General features: G+C 42.9%; 1 protein-coding gene across 4 annotated transcripts in view; it reads left to right on the top strand.

The window, feature by feature from the left end:
- Nucleotides 1–22,110, top strand: part of DST (dystonin) — a 783,726-nt gene that overhangs the window by 267,943 nt on the left and 493,673 nt on the right. For all 4 annotated transcript variants that reach the window (XM_082250079.1, XM_082250078.1, XM_082250081.1 and 1 more), the window contains one exon: nt 5,550–5,611. In XM_082250079.1, coding sequence (XP_082106205.1) covers nt 5,550–5,611 — 62 coding nt within the window. The remainder of the gene's footprint in view (nt 1–5,549; nt 5,612–22,110) is intronic.

The raw sequence follows: 22,110 nt of genomic DNA, 5'->3' as shown, positions 1-22,110 counted from the left end.
GCTCTCCTACTGATGTGCTGTATGGGTCAGTATGTGCCATGCTCTGCTCTCCTTCTGCTACTGATGTGCTGTGTGGGTCAGTATGTGCCATGTTCTGCTCTCCTACTGATGTGCGGTGTGGGTCAGTATGTGCCATGCTCTTCTCTCCTACTGATGTGCTGTATGGGTCAGTATGTGCCATGTTCTGCTCTCCTACTGGTGTGCTGTATGGGTCAGTATGTGCCATGCTCTGCTCTCCTACTGATGAGCTGTATGGGTCAGTATGTGCCATGTTCTGCTCTCCTACTGATGTGCGGTGTGGGTCAGTATGTGCCATGCTCTTCTCTCCTACTGATGTGCTGTATGGGTCAGTATGTGCCATGTTCTGCTCTCCTACTGGTGTGCTGTATGGGTCAGTATGTGCCATGCTCTGCTCTCCTACTGATGTGCTGTATGGGTCAGTATGTGCCATGTTCTGCTCTCCTACTGATGTGCTGTATGGGTCAGTATGTGCCATGTTCTGCTCTCCTACTGATGTGCTGTGTGGGTCAGTATGTGCCATGTTCTGCTCTCCTACTGGTGTGCTGTATGGGTCAGTATGTGCCATGCTCTGCTCTCCTACTGATGTGCTGTATGGGTCAGTATGTGCCATGTTCTGCTCTCCTACTGATGTGCTGTATGGGTCAGTATGTGCCATGTTCTGCTCTCCTACTGATGTGCTGTATGGGTCAGTATGTGCCATGTTCTGCTCTCCTACTGGTGTGCTGTATGGGTCAGTATGTGCCATGCTCTGCTCTCCTACTGATGTGCTGTATGGGTCAGTATGTGCCATGTTCTGCTCTCCTACTGATGTGCTGTATGGGTCAGTATGTGCCATGTTCTGCTCTCCTACTGATGTGCTGTATGGGTCAGTATGGGCCATGTTCTGCTCTCCTACTGATGTGCTGTATGGGTCAGTATGTGCCATGTTCTGCTCTCCTACTGATGTGCTGTATGGGTCAGTATGTGCCATGTTCTGCTCTCCTACTGATGTGCTGTATGGGTCAGTATGTGCCATGCTCTGCTCTCCTACTGATGTGCTGTATGGGTCAGTATGTGCCATGTTCTGCTCTCCTACTGATGTGCTGTATGGGTCAGTATGTGCCATGTTCTGCTCTCCTACTGATGTGCTGTGTGGGTCAGTATGTGCCATGCTCTTCTCTCCTACTGATGTGCTGTATGGGTCAGTATGTGCCATGTTCTGCTCTCCTACTGATGTGCTGTATGGGTCAGTATGTGCCATGTTCTGCTCTCCTACTGATGTGCTGTGTGGGTCAGTATGTGCCATGCTCTTCTCTCCTACTGATGTGCTGTATGGGTCAGTATGTGCCATGTTCTGCTCTCCTACTGATGTGCTGTATGGGTCAGTATGTGCCATGCTCTTCTCTCCTACTGATGTGCTGTATGGGTCAGTATGTGCCATGTTCTGCTCTCATACTGATGTGCTGTATGGGTCAGTATGTGCCATGTTCTGCTCTCATACTGATGTGCTGTATGGGTCAGTATGTGCCATGCTCTTCTCTCCTACTGATGTGCTGTATGGGTCAGTATGTGCCATGTTCTGCTCTCATACTGATGTGCTGTATGGGTCAGTATGTGCCATGCTCTGCTCTCCTTCTGCTACTGATGTGCTGTATGGGTCAGTATGTGCCATGCTCTGCTCTCATACTGATGTGCTGTATGGGTCAGTATGTGCCATGTTCTGCTCTCATACTGATGTGCTGTATGGGTCAGTATGTGCCATGCTCTGCTCTCCTTCTGCTACTGATGTGCTGTATGGGTCAGTATGTGCCATGCTCTGCTCTCATACTGATGTGCTGTATGGGTCAGTATGTGCCATGCTCTGCTCTCCTTCTGCTACTGATGTGCTGTGTGGGTCAGTATGTGCCATGCTCTGCTCTCCTACTGATGTGCTGTATGGGTCAGTATGTGCCATGCTCTGCTCTCCTTCTGCTACTGATGTGCTGTATGGGTCAGTATGTGCCATGCTCTGCTCTCCTACTGATGTGCTGTATGGGTCAGTATGTGCCATGTTCTGCTCTCATACTGATGTGCTGTATGGGTCAGTATGTGCCATGCTCTGCTCTCCTTCTGCTACTGATGTGCTGGCTGCCTCCCCGGTGCACTTACTTACTATAATAGCCTCACTGTTTACTTACCTGGAATGGTGCCTTCAGATAGCACAATGTATCATACATAGGTCTTTATGTCACAGCTGTTTCTACTATTCCTTACCTGGACTGCTCAATTCATTTTTGATACTGTTGCACTATTCCAGTTAGCAATCTTTCTTATCTTGATGAAATAAATTATTTTGAAGATGACCCCATTATGATCAGGTTAACTAAACTGTAACTGGGGAAACATTATAGTGTAGAAAATCTGAAAGAGAAGAGCAGCTTTGACTCATAATAACTCACAGTGGGATACATGCTTTCCACTCTCTAATAACAGTTTGACATTTTAACCTTAAAGTGATTGTAAAGTCTCGTTCTTTTTTTTTTATTTTAAATAACAAACATGTACTTACCTGCTCTGTGCAGTTGGTTTTGCACAGGGCAGCCCCGATCCTCCTTGGGTCGCTCTTTGGCTATTCTGGCCCCTCCCTCCTGTCGAGTGTCCCCACAGCAAGCAGCTTGCTATAGGGGCACTCGAGGCGAGCTGCAGCTCCGTATGTCCATTCAGACACAGAGCTGGCCATTCGGCCCCACCCCCCTTTTCCTAAATGGTTAACTGACTTTAATTGACAGCCACGGGAGCCAATGGTGCCGCAGCCAATCAGGAGGGAGAGTCCCGAACAGCAGAGGAACTAGTGGGCATCGCTGGAGAGAGATGGGGCTCAGGTAAGTATTAGGGGGTGCTGGAGAGGGGGGGCTGCTGCACACAGAAGGCTTTTTAACTTAATCCATAGAATGCATTTGGATAAAGAACCTTTTACAACTTTACAACTCCTTTAAGCTGTATGTGCTTTGGCGCTTTACACCAGAATATACATTTAAAGTGTTACTAAACCCTGGACCCTGCATTCACTATATCTTGTCTCCCACAGTACACAAAACATGGAAATGTAATTATTTTTGTAAATATAAGCTGCTAAATACTTTTTCTCATCAGCAGTATATAGCAGTCTTGTGACTTGTATCAGTTCCTAGTAAAGCTTGTAGGAGGAGATTTTATTCACCCCTGACCCTCTGTCTGGACAGTGCTGATTGGCCCTGTGCTGATCACATGCACTCTCCTAGGAAAAAAGAAAAACTCTCTAGCAATACACACCAAACTGAGCATGTGCAGCCTGACTCCTAATGCTCTGTTCTATCACGATATGGGTTGGACTCAGTTAAAGAAGGGGAGGATCAGAGAGACAGGATCAAACAGCCTTTATGCATGGGTTGTACTACTGACATATTTTAAAATTAGATAGATAGATAGATAGATAGATAGATAGATAGATAGATAGATAGATAGATAGATAGATAGATAGATAGATAGATAGATAGATAGATAGATTCAAATTTAATGGGATTGAAAATTAGTGATTGTAAAGGCTTAAGGTTTTTTATCTTAATGCATTGTCTGCATTAAAGTGGTTCTAATGGCTGAAGGTTGTTTATCTTCATGTATTCTATGCGTGAATGTAAAAAACCTTCAGTGTGCTGCTCATCAAACCCCCCCAATACTTATCTGAGCCCAGTCTCTATCTAGCGATGTGCACCAGAGCAGCTGCTGTCCCAGGCCTCCTGCTCCGTATTGGCTGAGATGCATGAGCCATTAGCTTTAGTTTCTGTCAATCACAAACAGTGAGGGTGGGGCAGGGCTGAACTGCGCTTTCTGTGTCTTATGGACACAGCAGGGTTTGGGAGCGAGCACACACAAGTGGCCTTATAGCAAGCGGCTGGCTATGGGGGCACTCGGTAGAGGGGGTGGGGGGGCGGGCGAGAGCGCTGGGGAGGGACCTGAGGAGGAGGATCGTGGCTGCTCTGTGCTAAACCAATTGCACATGTAAGCATGACATGTTTGTTATTTAAAAAGAAATTCCGTTTACAAACACTTTAAGGTAAAAAAAACCTTGCATGCTTAGCACCCCTCCTAAATACTTCCTGAGCCCGATCTCAATCCAGCACTGTGCCCGAGAGCAGCAGTGCTGCTTTCTCTCCTCACTGGACATGGAGACAGAAGGAGATGCTATCAGCCAAATTCTGTGAGAGGGGGCTGGGCATGCTGTGTGTGTCAATGGACACACATAGAGCAGCTCATGAGCAAGCCCGCATGAGTGCCCCAATAGCAAACGCCTAGGCAGGAGGAGAGCCAGGAACACTGGTGGAGGACCCCAGAGGAGGAGGTTTTGGGCTGACGTGTTGGTTATGTATATATAAAAAAACAAAATTGTGAGGTAGGCCCATCTGCTAAAGCAGGGGTCTTCAAACTATGGCCCTTCAGTTGTTCAGGAACTACATTTCCCATCATGCCTAGTCATGTCTGTGAATGTCAGAGTTTTACAATGCCTCATGGGATGTGTAGTTCCACAACAGCTGGAGGACCGTAGTTTGGAAATCCCTGTGCTAAAGCAATGCAAAGTACAGGATACTTTCTTAAAGTGAAAATGTACTTTACCCATTCCATTCATTCCACAAACAAAACCTACCCCTGCCTTGTTGTTTATAGTCTAAGTTACTTGGGGTCAGAACTTACTTTTCTGGCTAAGTATCCTCCCCCTGCCTCCATGTGATAGTGCTTTGAAGTACTGGATCCTCCACAAGGCATCCTAGACAGAAGTCTAAGAATGGTGGATGATTCAGGGGACCAGCTACAACCTTCAAGCTTACAGTAAACCAGGGGGGTAAGTGCTATTGGTCACTATTGTGCACCTGTTTGTTACAGTATATCACATGGGAAGATGCACTTGTAGACAGTTGGTGTCTGATGGGGCAGGCCATGACTACATCTCTGTATCCAATACAATCCTTCTCAGTGTCAAACAATAGGGTGGCCAAAGCTGCAATCTTGCCTTGGGCTCCGTTCTACTATAACCTGTCTCTGGCACTTGGCCCCAGAGGTTGGCCTCTTGGACACCCAGCTCTGCTTGGTGGGAAGAAGAGTAAAAAGTCAAATGTTCCGTCATACCATTAGGTACTAGGTAGGTGAATGGGACAGTGGTGTGGGGATGGCACATTGCAACATATCAGTAGCAGAGGGGGTGAGCTATCAAGCAAATTGGGAAAAATACAGGTGTGATTTATGAAGGAAGGATGGTATTTATGAGTTTGAACTAGCAAGCTTTTTATCATACAAAACAAATACTATGGGCTTGTAATTCTTTACACAAAATAAAATCACAGCCACAGTCTTACACTTTTTTTTTTTTTACCAGTTTTGACAAAATCTATTGTGTGATGGTAATGTGTATGTGTGTGCCTGTCTGTATAAAATACATGCCTTGATATGACATCATATACTTTGTGTGTCTGTTGTTGGAACATATCATATGATGTTCTAGATTGTCTTAACCACTTTTTTTTATTTGTTATTTCTAGATGAAAGAGACAAAGTGCAAAAGAAGACATTTACAAAATGGATTAACCAGCACCTAATGAAGGTGAGTAATCACACATTATGATATATTGAATGAATGGCTTATGTCACATTATAGATATATATATATATTAGGGATCGACCGATTATCAGCAAAGCCGATATGCACTTTCCCCGATATATCGGAATCGGCTCCGGAGGTTACCGATATTGACGATATTTTGGGAAAGTGCATGTACCGGAGCAATGGCTGCAGCTAGAGGCATCACCCCGGTACTGGTGTCCATAGCTGACGGTCGGCTGTCTTGTAATGACAACAGATGCGGCTGAGAAGCCGACTGGCTGTCATTACAAGGAGCGGGAGGGGACGTCCCCCCCCCCTCCTGCTGCCTTCCGAGACCCGGGCAACCAGCCTACATGGCCACCGAAGACCCGATCAAAGCCACATTTGGCTCTGATCGGGACTCCATGCAAAAACCCGGAAGTGATGTCATGAGTAACATCACTTCCGAGTACTGTCTGGCGCCAGATTGAAAAAAATGACAGCATTTAAAACAGCCAAATTTGGCGTTTTAAATGCTTTTAAGTGCAGAGGAGGGGTTTGGGGTCTTTTAGACCCTCAGATCCCTCCACAAAAGTACCTGTCAAGAAAAAAACAAACAATTTTTTTCAAATGTACAAAAATATCGGCCAATACTGATATGGATTGGCCAAAGTATCGGCAGCGAAAAACCTATATTGGTCAATCACTAATATATATATATATATATATATATATATATATATATATATATATATATATATATATATATATATACTGTATATTTGGGTTGGAATTGGTAAGCTACAGGGCAAAGTAAAGGGAAATGCCCTGACAAGAATCTTCCAGTATTTCAAAACAGGATCATATCTGAACATCTATTATGTCTGAAAGAGAGTCTTCCTCTCCAAGAAATGATAAAACTTGGGGTTTACCAGCAGTACCCTCATATTAACCACTTAAGCCCCGGAGGATTTGGCTGCTAAAGGACCAGGGTTTTTTTTGCGATTTTTTACTGCGTGACTTTAACGGACAATTGCGCGGTCGTGCGACGCTGTACCTAAACGAATTTGACGTCCTTTTTTTCCCACAAACAGAGCTTTCTTTTGGTGGTATTTGATCACCTGTGCGATTTTTTGATCACGCGCTATAAACAAAAAAAGAGCGTAAATTTTGCAAAAATAACAATATTTTTCACATTTTTTTATATGAAATTCCCCAAAAAAAAAAGTAAAAATCAAAATTTTTTAACATTTTTCGGCCAATTTGTTTTATGCTACCTATGTTTGGTAAAAAAAATCGCAAAAAGCGTATTTTGATTGGTTTGCGCAAAAGTTATCGCGTTTACTAACAAAGAGAAAGATTTTTGTCATTTTTGGTGTTTTTTTTTTTAACGCATAATGGCGGCGATCTGCGATTTTTTTTTCGGTACTGCGACATTGCGGCGGACAGATCGGACCCTTGACTGACATTTTTGACACTTTTGGGGTTACCAGTGACATTACTGCAGTAATCAGTGCTATACATATGCACTGTTACTGCAAAAATGACACTGGCAGGGAAGGGGTTAACTTTATTGGACAGGGAGGGGTTAAGTGTGTCCTAGGGGCGTGCTTTCTACTGTGTAGGGACATGGCTATTGGTGTAAAAGCAAAGATCAACCGTTCTACATAGTAGAACGGTCAGATCTTCACTTTTACACAGGGAGAACTGACAGGCAGCTTGTTTACACAAGCTGCTCTGTCTTTCTCCCTTCACAGGAGCGATCGTAGTGTGGCCGGCGGACATCGAGTCCGCCGGTCACACGCACTGACTTGCCTGTGAACGAGCCGCGGCGGGCGCGCGCCTCGGCGGGCGCGCGCCCGCCCGCTATAGGCTCGCAAGTCAGTGACAGGCGAGTGACGTACCGATACGTCACTCTGCCTGGCCGGGGCTGACCGCCGCAGTATATAGTCGTGCGGCGGTCGGCAACCGGTTAAGGGAACTGGCATGTAAGGTCTAAATCAATACTGAAGACCTCCTATTATTAGGTAGGTTAAAGAATATGTTAAGCCAACATTTCTTTATCCTGATATGTGTCTGCTGTACCATGTACTTGTATGAAAAAGTATTCTGTTCTTTCTGTATTGCTTCCTATGTGTGAAATCCCTGGTGTTCCTGCTAGTCCCTCTGCTTTCCTATTACAAACTGACCACGCTAAGCAGGGGAGCGCAGCGTGATCAGTTCTCTAGCTGTGCTTGGAACTCAGCCTGCTCTCCTCCAATGATACGACTTGTCCTGACACGTTTCCCCCTGCACAGCCCTTCACTGGGAAGCTCAGTATGCTGTTGTTTCTCCTTCCTCAGCTTTTATGCAGCTGAAAACAGAGGGAATGTGATTACTTTTAAAAAAAGGGAAAAAGGTATTTATAATGTTTTTTTTTTTTTTCTTTTTTTTAATATCTATACAGAAATGTTTTGTTTTTCATTTCTATTTTAAACTGAATGGGTTGTTTTACAAGATGATTTTTTTCCTTCCACTTCACAATTATGTGCCACTTTGTGTCTATTTCAAAAAATCCCAATGAAATACATTTACATTTTTGGTTGTAACATGACAAAATGTGGAGAATTTCAAGGGATATTAATACTTTTTCAATGCACTGTAGATATTCCCAACAAGCAGTAAAAGCTAAACAGAAAATAAACTTTTGAACACACTTGTCTGAAAGTTTGATTACCTTTTTTTGCTGACCTAATCCATTGCCCCGTCCTCAGCAGCAGACATACCTGGTTCTGGTGCCTAGTCCAAGCATATCCTGTTCATGTGTTCATCCACAGCCATTGCTGTTCTTCCTGCTGCCAACGCATGTGCAGTAGGACCATGTACATTTCTATGGGGACTTTTCCCATCCTATACAGGCATGCAGGCAACAAGAAGAGAACTGGATGGTTAGGAGTAAACATTGCAGTAGGACATGGCTGGACTGTACCATAACCAGGTAAATATACAGCCAAGGAAGGAGGGTTACATCAGTACAGCAGTGAGGGAAAAAGGTTAAGGAAACATTCTGAAAACTGTTTAAAAGTTTCCCTACCTTCTAAAACAAGTCCTCACTGAACTCTTTATCATACTAGTACTGGAGTAAGAAATCCTGAAAAAATAACAACAGAGACTCTGAAATGGGGGTTCAGTCAGTTTCTAAAGCTGATGGCACATGAGTGCTAACTTACCTTTTTCTGTGCAGTCATTCCCTCATTAGCTGGAAGAGTGGCATTGTTATGTTGCAGCTCATTAATTCAGATTTCTTTTTTAAGGCTTTTTTCCCCCTCTGTTTTCACCTGTGATCTAGCCAGTAACTTAGCTCCTGTATTAGTAAGACACCACTCTGGAGGAATTAGGACAGGGAGCATCCTTGGAGAGCAGACGTCAGTCTGAGGGGAAGGGAGTTCTAGATGTACTAGCAGATTTAGATACACTAAGAAATTGTAGCCTAACTTCGGCTTACCCTGCAGTTACACAAACAGTTATAAAAACAGTTTTTCTCTATCGTTCATTGTCAGACGCAGCTCCATATTCTTCTTTTGGTTATGCTGCCCCTTACAGGAATAGGACACTAGGCAGGAAAAATCTTTACCACGCCTATGAGGCAGTCCCAGGGGGTATACACTCAACTCACTCTGCTATAGGCACTCAGTTTAGTCAGGAGTAGGGATGATCGAACGGTTCGGGTCGACCATCGGTTCGACCCGAACATTGGCTGTTCGAGGTTCGGCCGAATTCCGAACTTTTTGCTGAAAAAGTTCGGAATTCGGCAACCAGAACTGACCAAAATGCAATGGTTCAGGAAATGGGCTTTAAAAGCCTGTGATTGGACCAGAAACATCAGTAAAAGCCAATTAAGGGGGCAGGAGAATGCTAGGAATGTGATTGGAGTGACTAGGGAGTCCATAGGCCAATCATTAGTGAATACGCCCCCCAGTATATAAGATAGCCCCCGCCAAATTCCTAGCATTGCTATACAGGGACATGGAAGAGAGTGGAAGCAGTTCTGTGACTTCTGCTACAAAGTGTCATTTAGCAATTTTTAGTGTGAGGAAAGGGATATCTAGTGTAGTTAGGGTGCTATTTTCCACTATAGTTAGCTTTAATAATTTAGTTTCTGTAGGGAAAGTGTTAAGTGTAAGGGGACCGTAGTGTAGTGTAGGGTTAACTGACTCTGACTGCTATGGCAGGGTGACAAAACCCTTCCATATCAGGGTGACCGCTATAGAGAAAAGATTGTTTCTCTTAGGTCACATTCAGTGCACTGATATGGCTTCGCCCCTGTGAGCATGATTTTTGCTGCAGGCGTTTATAGGGCTTTTTTGAGGAGATGTTTGGAGTCAGGCATGACATCTGAACATCTGTGTAGGTGTATATATACATACAGCCATGTCTGTATATACACACATACACATATATAGGTGTGAAAGTAGCAGAAACATATGCTTGCGCTAATTAAATAATTAACAGGCATATGTCTCCGCTCCTATAACACCTATATGTGTGTATGTGTATAAATACATACAAGTGTGTGTGTATATATTCCCCTATACAGAAGTTCAGATGTTTTGCCTGCCTCCAAAGACCCCAAAAAAATGCCCAAAAAAAACCGCCAGCTGCAAAAACACACCTGGGCGTTTTTGTAGCTGGAATTTTTTTGGGCTTTTTTTGGCCGTCTTTGGAGGCAGGCATAACATCTGAACTTCTGTGTAGGGATATATATATATATACATACACCCATGTATGTATATATACACATACACATATATAGGTGTGAAAATAGCAGAAATCTATGCTTGCGCTAATTCACACTAATATGGCTTCTCTCCTATAACACCTATATATGTGTATAAATACATATATGTGTGTGTATATATAACCCTATACAGAAGTTCAGATGTTTTGCCTGCCTCCAAAGACCCCCAAAAAATTCCCCAAAAAAACGCCTGCAAGAACACACCTGGGCATTTATTTTTTGGCGCAGGCATTTTTTTGGGGTCTTTGGAGGTAGGCAAAACATCTGAACTTCTGTATAGGGTTATATATACACACACACTTATATGTATTTTTACACATACACATATATAGGTGTGATAGGAGCGGAGACATATTGATGTTCATTATTTCATTAGCGCAAGCATAGTGTTCTGCTACTTTCACACCTATATATGTGTATGTGTATATATACAGACATGGGTGTATGTATATATTTATACCCCTACACAGAAGTTCAGATGTTTTGCCTGCCTCCAAAGACCCACAAAAAATGCCCAAAAAAATGCATGCGCCAAAAAAAAAAATGCCCAGGTGTGTTGTTGCAGGCGTTTTTAAATGTGTGCCTAGGGGTGTGATTCTAACTGTCAGGGGGTGTAGCTTGTGAAGTAATCACAGAGACATGCTATCCTATGTAGCAGGATCACATAGCCTCTTTGATACTACGGGGGTTTGCGCAGGAGCGGCTGCCTGCCGCAGTAAATCTGTGGTGGGCGCTCATTAAGTGGTTAATATCAGTTTGAACAAGCTGAAGTTAGAAGCTGATTGGTTACTATGCACGACGGCACTAGATTCTGTGCATATCAGTTTTAGTAAATCTCCCCCATGTCTTTTTAGATAGATCACTGGTTAGACAGGAATTCACTGAACGAGGTACATGGCTCACCCCAAGGAATGAACAGGGAAATGACTCAGACTCAGATCGTGCTGTCATCTGCCTGCTCTCTTCATGTTTATTGTCAGTGCCTACCAACACATGCTTACCACTGCCAAACTGGCTCTCAGCAAATACTTCAAAATAGGCAGAATCATGCAGAGACTAGTCCTGAAAAGGGAAAAATTGAAACATTTCGAAATAACAGCGTGGAAACCCACAATTATTTTACACTGTCATTTGGAGTTGCTGCATTGCTAGAAGGATTGGAGAAAGCACAATTACAGTTACCACGATTTGATTTATTTGTGTCGTTGCTTTATAGCAGAGTCTTATGTTAATAAGTTTAGATTCCTAAATCACATTCTTAATAACAGGTTAATGTTTCAACAAAAGTATACCATATTTAAAACAATCTTAAATAAGTAATCAAATCATAAGGGCTTGGTTAGAAATTGCATATACAGTATCTCACAAAAGTGAGTACACCCCTCACATTTTTGTAAATATTTTATTCTAACTTTTCATGTAACAATACTGAAGAAATTACACTTTGCTACAATGTAAAGTAGTGAGTATACAGCTTGTATAATAGTGTAAATTTGCTGTCCCCTCAAAATAATTCAACACACAGCCATTAATGTCTAAACTGCTGGCAACAAAAGTGAGTACACCCCTAAGTGAAAATGTCCAAATTGGGCCCAAAGTGTCAATATTTTGTGTGGTCACCATTATTTTCCAGCACCGCCTTTACCCTCTTGGGCATCGAGTTTACCAGAGCTTCACAGGTTGCCACTAGAGTCCTCTTCCATTCCTCCATGATGACATCATGGAGCTGGTGGATGTTAGAGACCTTGCAATCCTCCACATTCCATTTGAGGATGCCCCACAGATGCTCAATAGGGTTTAGGTCTGGAGACATGCTTGGCCAGTCCATCACCTTTACCCTCAGTTTCTTTAGCAAGGCAGTGGTCATCTTGGAGGTGTGTTTGGGGTCAATATTATGTTGGAATTCTGCCCTGTGGCCCAGTCTCTGAAGGGAGGGGATCATGCTCTGCTTCAGTATGTCACAGTACATGTTGGCATTCATGGTTCCCTCAATGAACTGTAGCTCCCCAGTGTCGGCAGCACAAAAAGTGTAATTTCTTCAGTGTTGTCACATGAAAAGATATAATAAAATATTTACAAAGATGTGAGGGGTGTACTCACTTTTGTGAGATACTGTATACAAGTATGGGGCACGGGTAATGTTTTCATGTATCGCTGGTTATATGAGAAAATCCAACCTTTAATAGAGGGTTCTTTATAAATATTGTGTAGGAACAGTACCTTGAATTCATAAAGAGTTTCTGGTAGATTCCTAACTATGGCCGTAATGACATCATCAGCATCCCACCCATTTGTTTACACTCCCCTGCAATGAGACTGGGAATGTGTCACTGGTGTCTGTATTCCAGCTCTGAATAGGTCTTCTTTACCGCCAGTTTTCATAATCTGCAAACTGGTGGTAATTCTTTTTGAACCTGTCACAGTCACAGAGTCTTAAAGTGGCAGATTTAAGAACTACCTGAATCTGACAGAAACCAACCATGCACCGCTCAAGGACAACCTCCCCTCCTGCTGCTCCATTTCATCTGCATGTAGACAGATGCTGGTCCTGCTTACATCAGGAACACATATAAAATGAAGAATGCTGGACGGCCGCACTCCAATGCAATCACCCTTATTCCATATAATAAAAGCAGAAGATCATACAGCAAATGGTGGTGAACTACAGGTAACAGCTAACACGTGATAATCTCATGATTCCACAGAGGAGTATAGAACGGATAGCTGCTAGATCACAATTCTGCTTTAATGAGAAACTGTACTGTGAAAAAATATATCAACTAATGTTAGCATTGAAGGTAATGCATATCATGCCAATAATATTGCTATTTCACGACCTGAAAAAGGGGCACATGCCCCGAAACATGCTGCCATGGCAACATTATAGCTCTCTAAACTTTTCCTGTGGCAGCCAGTTCACTTCTTCTGCTACGAGTGGCTTGAGTTTTTCCCTTAGACACTTGTGTGGTTAGCCCTCTGCAGTTTTTTAGCATCATTGAAGTCACACAGACTATACCAACTTGTCTGAAAAGTGCAGCTGGCACTGCTCAGTGATCTTGTGTTGCAGTCCAAAACAGACAGGCGCACGAGTGTTGTCGTCTTTCATAAACAGCATTCCAGCTTACCAGAGTTGTTACCTCTGTTGTTGTTAACAAATGTGAGTGCAGTAATTTTATTTATTTATTTTTTTTAGTTAAATGGACAATACTGCATGTGGCCACTAGATGGCGTTTAAGTATTATAGAAGATTCCTATGATACTCACTTACATCTAGTGGCCAAATGCGGTATCTTCCATTTAAAATGATAAACAACAGAAAAGCACAGGTTATAGCCTGATAACATTAATTTTTTCACCATTCACACAGAACAAATGTATGTGCACTTTTACTGGACTATGTGAATTCTTTATAAATCAACCCCTAAACATCATAATAAATGTTTTGGCATACCATGGTCCCTGTGTTACAATGGCAGCATTATTTCAACATATTAGTCCACAATAATTCAACGCTTTCTAAATTATTATTATTGAATAAGGAGGCTGAAAGCATATTTCCATGTAAAACACATCTAGACATGATGATTTTTATTTACACAATACAGTATATACTATTTAATAATAGGTGTAGGTTAACCTGTTCAAGCCGACGGAAAGCAAATATGCAGCCTCGGTTTCAGGGGGTCGTACCAGAGTGATGCCTGAAGCTAGAGGCATCACCCCAGTACCGTTGATCAGAGCCGATGGTCGGCTTTCTTGTAATGACGACCAATGCGGCTGAGCAGCTGCTTGATTGTCATTACAAGGAGAGGGAGGGGACGTCCCCCCCTTTCCCCGCCTTCCGCGGCTCGCCCAGCTCTCCCGTCCCACCAGGAGACCTGGGCGACCAGCCGGCACGTTCGCCGGCTGGCCAAAAACCCAAAGAAAGGCGCATTCGGCTCTGATCGGGTCTCTGATGTAAAAGGCACCTTAAAGATGCCAGATTTTTAAAAAAATTACAGCATTAAAAAAAGTCAAACTTGGCGTTTTGAATGCTTTTAGGTGAAGGGGAGGGGTTTGGGGTCTTTTAGACCCCAGATCCCTCCATAAAGAGTACCTGTCACTGTCTTTTACTGTCACAAGGGATGTTTACATTCCTTGTGACAGCAATTAAAGTGCTAAAAAAAATGTTTTTTAAATGGACAGTGTAAAAAATAAAAATAATTAAATAATTAAGAAAATAAAAAAATTTAAGGGCACCGTCGCTCCGTGCTCGCGCGCAGAAGTGAACCCATATGCAAGTAGCGCCCGCATATGTAAACGATATTCAAACCACACATGTGAGGTATCGCCCTGATCGTTAGAGTGAGAGAAATAATTTTAGCTCAGAACCTCCTCTGCAACTCTAAACAGGTAACCGTTAACATTTTTTAAAGCTTCGCCTGTGGAGATTTTTAGGTACCATCGTTTTTTGCCATTCCACGAGTGTGCACAATTTTAAATGACATGTTACATATCTATTTACTCGGCGTTACATTATCTTTCACATTATACAAAAAATTGGGCTAACTTTACTTTTTTTTTTTTTTTTTAATTCATGAAAGTGTATTTCTTCCCAAAAATTTGCATTTGAAAGACCGCTGCGCAAATACAGAGTGACATAAAATATTGCAAGCGTTGCCATTTTATTCTCTAGGGTTTCTGCTAAATATATATATATATGTATATATATATATATAATGTTTGGGGGTTCCAAGTCATTTTTGTAGCAAAAAATACTCATTTTACCTTGTAGGTAACATATGTCAGAAAAAGGCTCCAAGGGGTTAAATAGAAGGCTGCTGAGTAACAGATGTAAATAAATTGAATGTATTGTGGTATCTATGTAAACAAAGCAATGTGGAGAATGTGGAATGACAGGTCATGACATTATCTAAGAATATAAATGGCTACACAATTGCATTTTCACAGTGATTTGTTTTGCTGTAGGCAGTTGTGCATTAGGAATAGACCTATTGCAACTCAATTCAAATTGAACACTTTCAGCCATCCTCAATGTTATTTTCAGTGATAACTATATGTCATATTATTATTATTATTATTATACAGGATTTATATAGCGCCAACAGTTTGCGCAGCGCTTTACAATGTGAGGCAAGACAATACAGTTACAATACAATTCAATACAGGAGGAACTAGAGGGCCCTGCTCGTTAGAGCTTACAATCTAGAAGGGAGGATCAAGTGAAACAAAAGGCAATAACCGTGGGGGATGGGTTGATGGAGAAAATGGAGGTACATTTGTTAGGGGTTGGTAGGATAGGCTTCTCTGAAAAGGAGGGTTTTCAGAGATCGCCTAAAATCTAATAGAGTGGGAGATAATCGGACAGATAAGGGTAAGGAGTTCCATAGGATTGGAGAGGCTTTGGAAAAGTCCTGGAGGCGAGCATGGGAGGAGGTGATGAGGGAGCTAGAAAACAGGAGGTTTTGAGAGGAACGAAGAGAGCGATTAGGTTGGTATTTTGAGATGAGGCTGGTGATGTAGCTGGGGGCTAAGCTGGGGATTGCTTTGTAAGATGTTGTAAGTATTTTGAATTTTTTTTCGTTGGGTGAGCGGAAGCCAGTGGAGGGCTTGACAGAGAGGAGCAGCGGACACTGAGCGATTGGTAAGGTGGATGAGTCTGGCGGCAGCATTCATGATGGATTGAAGGGGGGGATAGCCTGTGTAGAGGTAAGCCAACGAGAAGGGAATTGCAGTAGTCGAGGCGCGAGATGACCAGGGAGTGAACTAGGAGTTTTGTTGTGTCTTTGGTTAGAAAGGGGCGTATTTTGGAGATGTTGCGGAGGCTGAGGCGGCAAGATTTGGACAGCGATTGGATGTGGGGTTTGAAGGAGAGTTCAGAGTCCAGGACAACACCTAAGACCTTGGCATGCCGGGATGGGCTGATAGTAATGCCATTGACATTGACGGAGAAATCAGGGGAAGGGGCACGCGGTGGAGGAAAAATTATAAGCTTGGTTTTGGATGGATTGAGTTTGAGGAAGTGGTGTGACATCCAGACCGATATATCTGATAGTAAATTAGTGATACGTGAGGAGACTGAGGGAGAGAGCTGAGGGGTGGATAGATAGATTTGGGTATCGTCAGCGTAGAGATGGTATTGGAAGCCGTGGGAGGCTATCAGCTGACCTAGAGAGGAGGTGTAGATTGAAAATAGGAGGGGTCCAAGAACAAAGCCTTGGGGGACCCCAACAGAGAAGGGAAGAGGAGAGTAGGAAGTAGAATTGTAAGTAACGCTAAAGGTGCGGTTGGATAAGTAGGAAGATAACCATTGAAGAGTACAGTCACGGAGACCAAAGGCAAGGAGTTTTTTGAGGAGGAGGGGACGGTCAACCGTATCAAAGGCAGCAAAAAGGTCCAGAAGTAGGAGTACAGAATAGTGTCCATTGGTTTTGGCCGTTAGCAGATCGTTTGTCAGCTTTAGGAGTGCAGTTTCAGTGGAGTGTTGAGGCCGAAATCCAGACTGAAGGGGATCAAGGAGGCTATTCTCGGCAAGGTGGTCGCACAGTCGGTTGTAGACTAGACGTTCGAGGAGTTTGGATGAAAAGGGGAGCAGGGAAATTGGGCGTAGGTTGTTCAGATCGGTTGGGTCTCATGTATTGATGAGTATATCTACAGAGATAGGCAGGGAGGTTTTATATACAACTCTGAACTTTTCCTGCACATTTTGAAGCTAGTCCCACACTTTCCCTTCTCAGATCCCCTGTTGATGCATTTGTTTTGTGGCAGGTGACTCTAGTAGGAAACTTTTAGGAGGTAGAAGTTGAGATTTGCATAAGTTATTTATCTACCTGTACCATCACTGGATTATGTATTTTTTTAATCGGTCGCTCTGTGTAAATTGCCCAGCTCTGGGACAGGTTTACTTGAAAGCATAATTCCAACCATAGACGACATCTATAGAGAACATTGTTTTTGTGAACGGATAAAAGCAAAGGAAGGGCAGAAAAAGGAAAGAGTTCTTTCACTGTATGAGATCCGCAGCTTTTGTCCATTCACAGAACACCTTGTATTTTGTTCACATCTATGGAGAACATTAATAAATTACCGCAGTGCGGGAATATTCTCTGCGGTCAGCAGCACTAGCTCTTATACAAAAGGTAAAATATATGTGATATGTAAACACACCAAACACATAAATGCTTATAAATATTAGATCAAATACACTGTATCAAATGCTACCATTTGGGTGCTAGTGAAAGGTCTAAAGTATTGGTGCAGAGAAAGATAAATAAAACAAAATAGAATATATATATATATATAATGTCCCCTGAAATCAGTATAACAAAAAGCAACACAAATAAGAAATAGGTGCTAGAGTTCTTCAATGATTATCACTCAACTTAGCGCAATCTTCCTGCAAATTTGGCCAGATGCGTCATGAAAATATATCTTGAATATAGTGTTGATGACACCCTCCATGCAAAGTGTAGAAAGAATTTCCACTCACCAGACGGTGTTGATACCTCTTACCATATGCCTAGTGGGATCAAAGCAAACTTTGGTGGTCTTCGTGACCTAGATGTAGATCTCCAGATATTCCTCTCGGGAAGATTCCTCCACGAGATGGATGGTGTTCAGGATGGTCCCAATGAGAGGGAACAAAAAACAAACTGGCTCCTCATAGTGTAAAAAGTTTCTGTTTTATTGAATAATGCTGCCACCACCATGTTTCAAGGTGGGGATGGTGTGTTCAGGGTGATGTGCAGTGTTGGTTTTCCACCACACATAGCGTTTTGCTTTTAGGCCAAAAAATTACATTTTGGTCTCATCTCACAGGGCACCTTTTTCCACATGTTTGCTGTGTCCCCCACATGGCTTATCGCAAACTGCAAACAGGACTTCTTATGGCTTTCTTCCACCAATGGCTTTCTTCTTGCCACTCTTCCATAAAGGGCAGATTTGTGGAATGCACGGCTAATAGTTGTCCTGTGGACAGATTCTCCCACCTGAGCTGTGGATTTCTGCAGCTTCTCCAGAGTTACCATGGGCCCCTTGGCTGCTTCTCTTATGAATGCTCTCCCTGCCCGGTCTGTCAGTTTAGGTGGACAGCCATGTCTTGGCAAGTTTACTGTTGTGCCATACTCTTTCCATTTTTTGGATGATGGACTGAGCAGTGCTCCGCGAGATGTTTAAAGCTTGCAATCTTTTTTGTAATACCTAACTCTGCTTTAAATCTCTCCACAACTTTATCCCCGACCATTCTGATGTGTTCCTTGGCCTTCATAACTCTGTTTGTTCCCTAAAGAGTCTCTAACAAATCTCAGAGGGCTTCACAGAACAGATGTATTTACATGAAATTACACACAGGGGGACTCTATTTACTAATTAGGTGACTTCTGAAGGCAATTGGTTCCACTAGATTTTACTTAGGGGCATTAGAGTAATAGGGGGCTGAATAAAAATGCACGCCACAGTTTTCAGATATTTATTTGTAAACAATTTTGAAAAACATTTTCCTTCTACTTCACAATTATGTGCCACTTTGTGTTGGTCTATTACATAAAATCCGAAGGAAATACATTTACGTTTTTGGTTGTAACATGACAAAATGTGGAAAATTTCAAGGGGTATGAATACTTTTTTCAGGCACTGTAAATTTGACAATCCAATATAAGCTTACTTGTAAACTTTCCTTTCGTTTTGTGATTGCTAACTGTCTGCTGGTCATCTCTTTCCACAACTTCCTGTATTCCCTGCATGCTTTGCAGCTTATCTTTAGCTTTTTACTTTCAATTTTTAAGGACTATATATCCCATGCTACCTTGCTGTCTGCAAGCTGTGATTCCTGTACTGATGCCACCTCCTGAAACGCCTCTGTAGTTCAGAAGGCAGGCACTGTAAAATGTGTGACACAGCCATGCCTATTTGCAGGGCATAGTGATTACGTGTCACAGAGTTCAAGGAAGTCAACTTCAAGATTGTTAAGATTAAGAGGAGTAGGATAGAAATATTTGAAATACAATGTGGAAATTAATAGAATGATTTTACATTTTGACCATAGATAGGCTTTGAGCAACTTCAGAAGAGGTAACTTTTCCCCATTAATGATGTTGTATAGATGTGTGTGGATGGAGTTCTCTAAAAACATGATATTTGGCAGGCAAAATATTTCTTTATGATTGAGTTGAAGTAAACTTGTCCCAGCTTGGAGCTTACACAGAGCTACCTGTCTTTACTCTCAGTTACAGAGGGCAGTGAGGGCAGTGAAGGGGCAAAAAGTACAAGCTGCTGGTGGGATCACCCATAATGTAAACCTGTTTACTTTGTACTACATGGGCAAAGCACAGATTTACTTTAAACAAATCATGTAATGTTTAATAGAACCTTACCTGTTATTGCAAAGCTAAAGTAGGGCCCTCTGATTCCTCCTGTATTGAATTGTATTGTAACCAGTGGCGTAACTAAAACCTTTAGGGCCCCGATGCAAGAAACCATGACCCTTCCCTCCAAGTGCGATTTTTGTGTGGTAGTTCTACCACTGGTGTCAGTATTTTATTTTTATTTAATTTTTCTACCATTTGTTTTATTCATTTTTTTTACAATATAATATTTTTTTAAATATTTTTTTACTGTATTTTTTTTTACTATATTTTTTTAAATATTTTTTTTTACAATTTTTTAGGAGCCCTGTTGGGGGGGCTTTGGTGAAATATCAAGAGTCTAAACAGTTCTCTGATGTTCCACCTTTGAGACACAGCTTTCCATCCTCTGCTGCACAGAATAAATGGATAGGAATAGCTCTGTACAGAGCTTCCCATTCATTCACATACTGAAGCATTGTAAGCACAGTTTACTATGTTTCAGTTATGAATAGACAGAGAGTCAGTGATCCATACCGATCACTGACTCTCCATTTAGAAAAGGCCATATCCTGACAGATCCCCCGCAGCAGCCGGTGGGAGAGGGAAGGGGGGAACCTTGCAGAGCTGAAGGGATGAGGGGGGCAGGAAAAAGCACAGGGGAGGCTGGAGAGCACATGGGGGGGGGGGGGGCGGGGGCAGCAGAAAGAAGCTGCATAGGAGGATCTGTGGGGGTAGCTGCATATAAAGGAACCAATCTCTTCATTCCCCAACCCTGCTTCTCCTCCTCTCCCTCCCCCAGGCATTCAGCATCTGCAGGAGGAAAATGGCGAGATGGGTTCCTCTATGGCGGTGTTTTACCATCTTTTTCCAGTCAGGGCGCCCTTGAAAGTATTTTTAGTCTGGAGGCCCCCTAGTCTAAAACTTGGTTCACATTACTCATGTCACGGAACACGTGCAAAATCACACGTGTTCCTGACACCCAGACAAACACGCATGTACCCCTATACATTGGCAAACATGGGGCATTTATGGTGCAGCACAATTAAAGAAGAAAATAGGTAAGGGAATTTTTTTCCCTGTGTTTCTGTGGGGCAGCCCACTGAAATTATTTTGCTGCCTATATGCAGCACGCAGCTGCACAGATGTGAACCGAGGGCTTGTTCACATGTGAGGTTGAGGGGTGGTAAAATCACATGCTTTAACTGTGTTTTACCACCCTAAAACTGTTCACCCTGTAGCTGCAAAGGCAGCAGCTGGGGGTGGACACATGCTGTGAGCCCCAGGTAAATGGGGCTGCACTAAAACCACCCCGCAATTGTGTGCATTGCATGCAGTTGCAGCATAGTGATGATGCATTTAGGGGGTTAACACAGGTGCTGAGGAGGCAACTTATTGCCCATTTACCTCCTGTCCAATGCCTCTGAAAAGCGATATGAGCATGGATTGCTTTTCAGAAGAACAGCATTTTCTTGCTGGTACTATGAACAAGCTGTAAAAAAAAAAAAATCACTTCTCATTGTACACATATAGGGGGTCAAGATTAAAAGTAATGTGCATACATGTACGCACATACACACGCATATTCATACTCCTATATAAGCACATATATACACACACACACACACACACACACACACACACACACACACATAATACTTACACATATATAAACACACACATGTGCACACACATACATACAGTATCTCACAGAAGTGAGTACACCCCTCACATTTTTATAAATATTTTCTGGACCCCGTGTCAATATTTTGTGTGGCCACCATTATTTTCCAGCACTGCCTTAACCCTCTTGGGCATGAAGTTCACCAGAGCTTCACAGGTTGTCACTGGAGTCCTCTTCCACTCCTCTATGATGACATCACGGAGCTGGTGGATGTTAGAGACCTTGCGCTCCTCCACCTTCTGTTTCAGGATGTCCCACAGATGCTCAATAGGGTTTAGGTGTGGAGACATGCTTGGCCAGTCCATCACCTTTACCCTCAGCCTCTTTAGCAAGGCAGTGGTCGCCTTGGAGGTGTGTTTGGGGTCGTTATCATGTTGGAATACTGCCCTGTGGCCCAGTCTCTGAAGGGAGGGGATCATGCTCTGCTTCAGTATGTCACAGTACATGTTGGCATTCAGGATTCCCTCAATGAACTGTAGCTCCCCAGTGCCGACAGCACTCATGCAGCCCCAGATCATGACACTCCCACCACCATGCTTGACTGTAGGCAAGACACACTTGTCTTTGTACTCCTCGCCTGGTTGCCATCACATACGCTTGACACCATCTGAACCAAATAAGTTTATCTTGGTCTCATCAGCACATGGTTCTTGTAATCCATGCCCTTAGTCTGCTTGTGTTGAGCAAACTGTTTGCAGGCTTTAGAAGATACTTCCTT

The sequence above is a fragment of the Pelophylax lessonae genome (genome assembly GCF_965119305.1).
Source record: "Pelophylax lessonae genome assembly, chromosome: 3".
Classification (NCBI taxonomy): domain Eukaryota; kingdom Metazoa; phylum Chordata; class Amphibia; order Anura; family Ranidae; genus Pelophylax; species Pelophylax lessonae.
The sequence above is the reverse complement of the archived record's forward strand: the minus strand, read 5'-3'. Positions and strand labels throughout refer to the sequence as shown.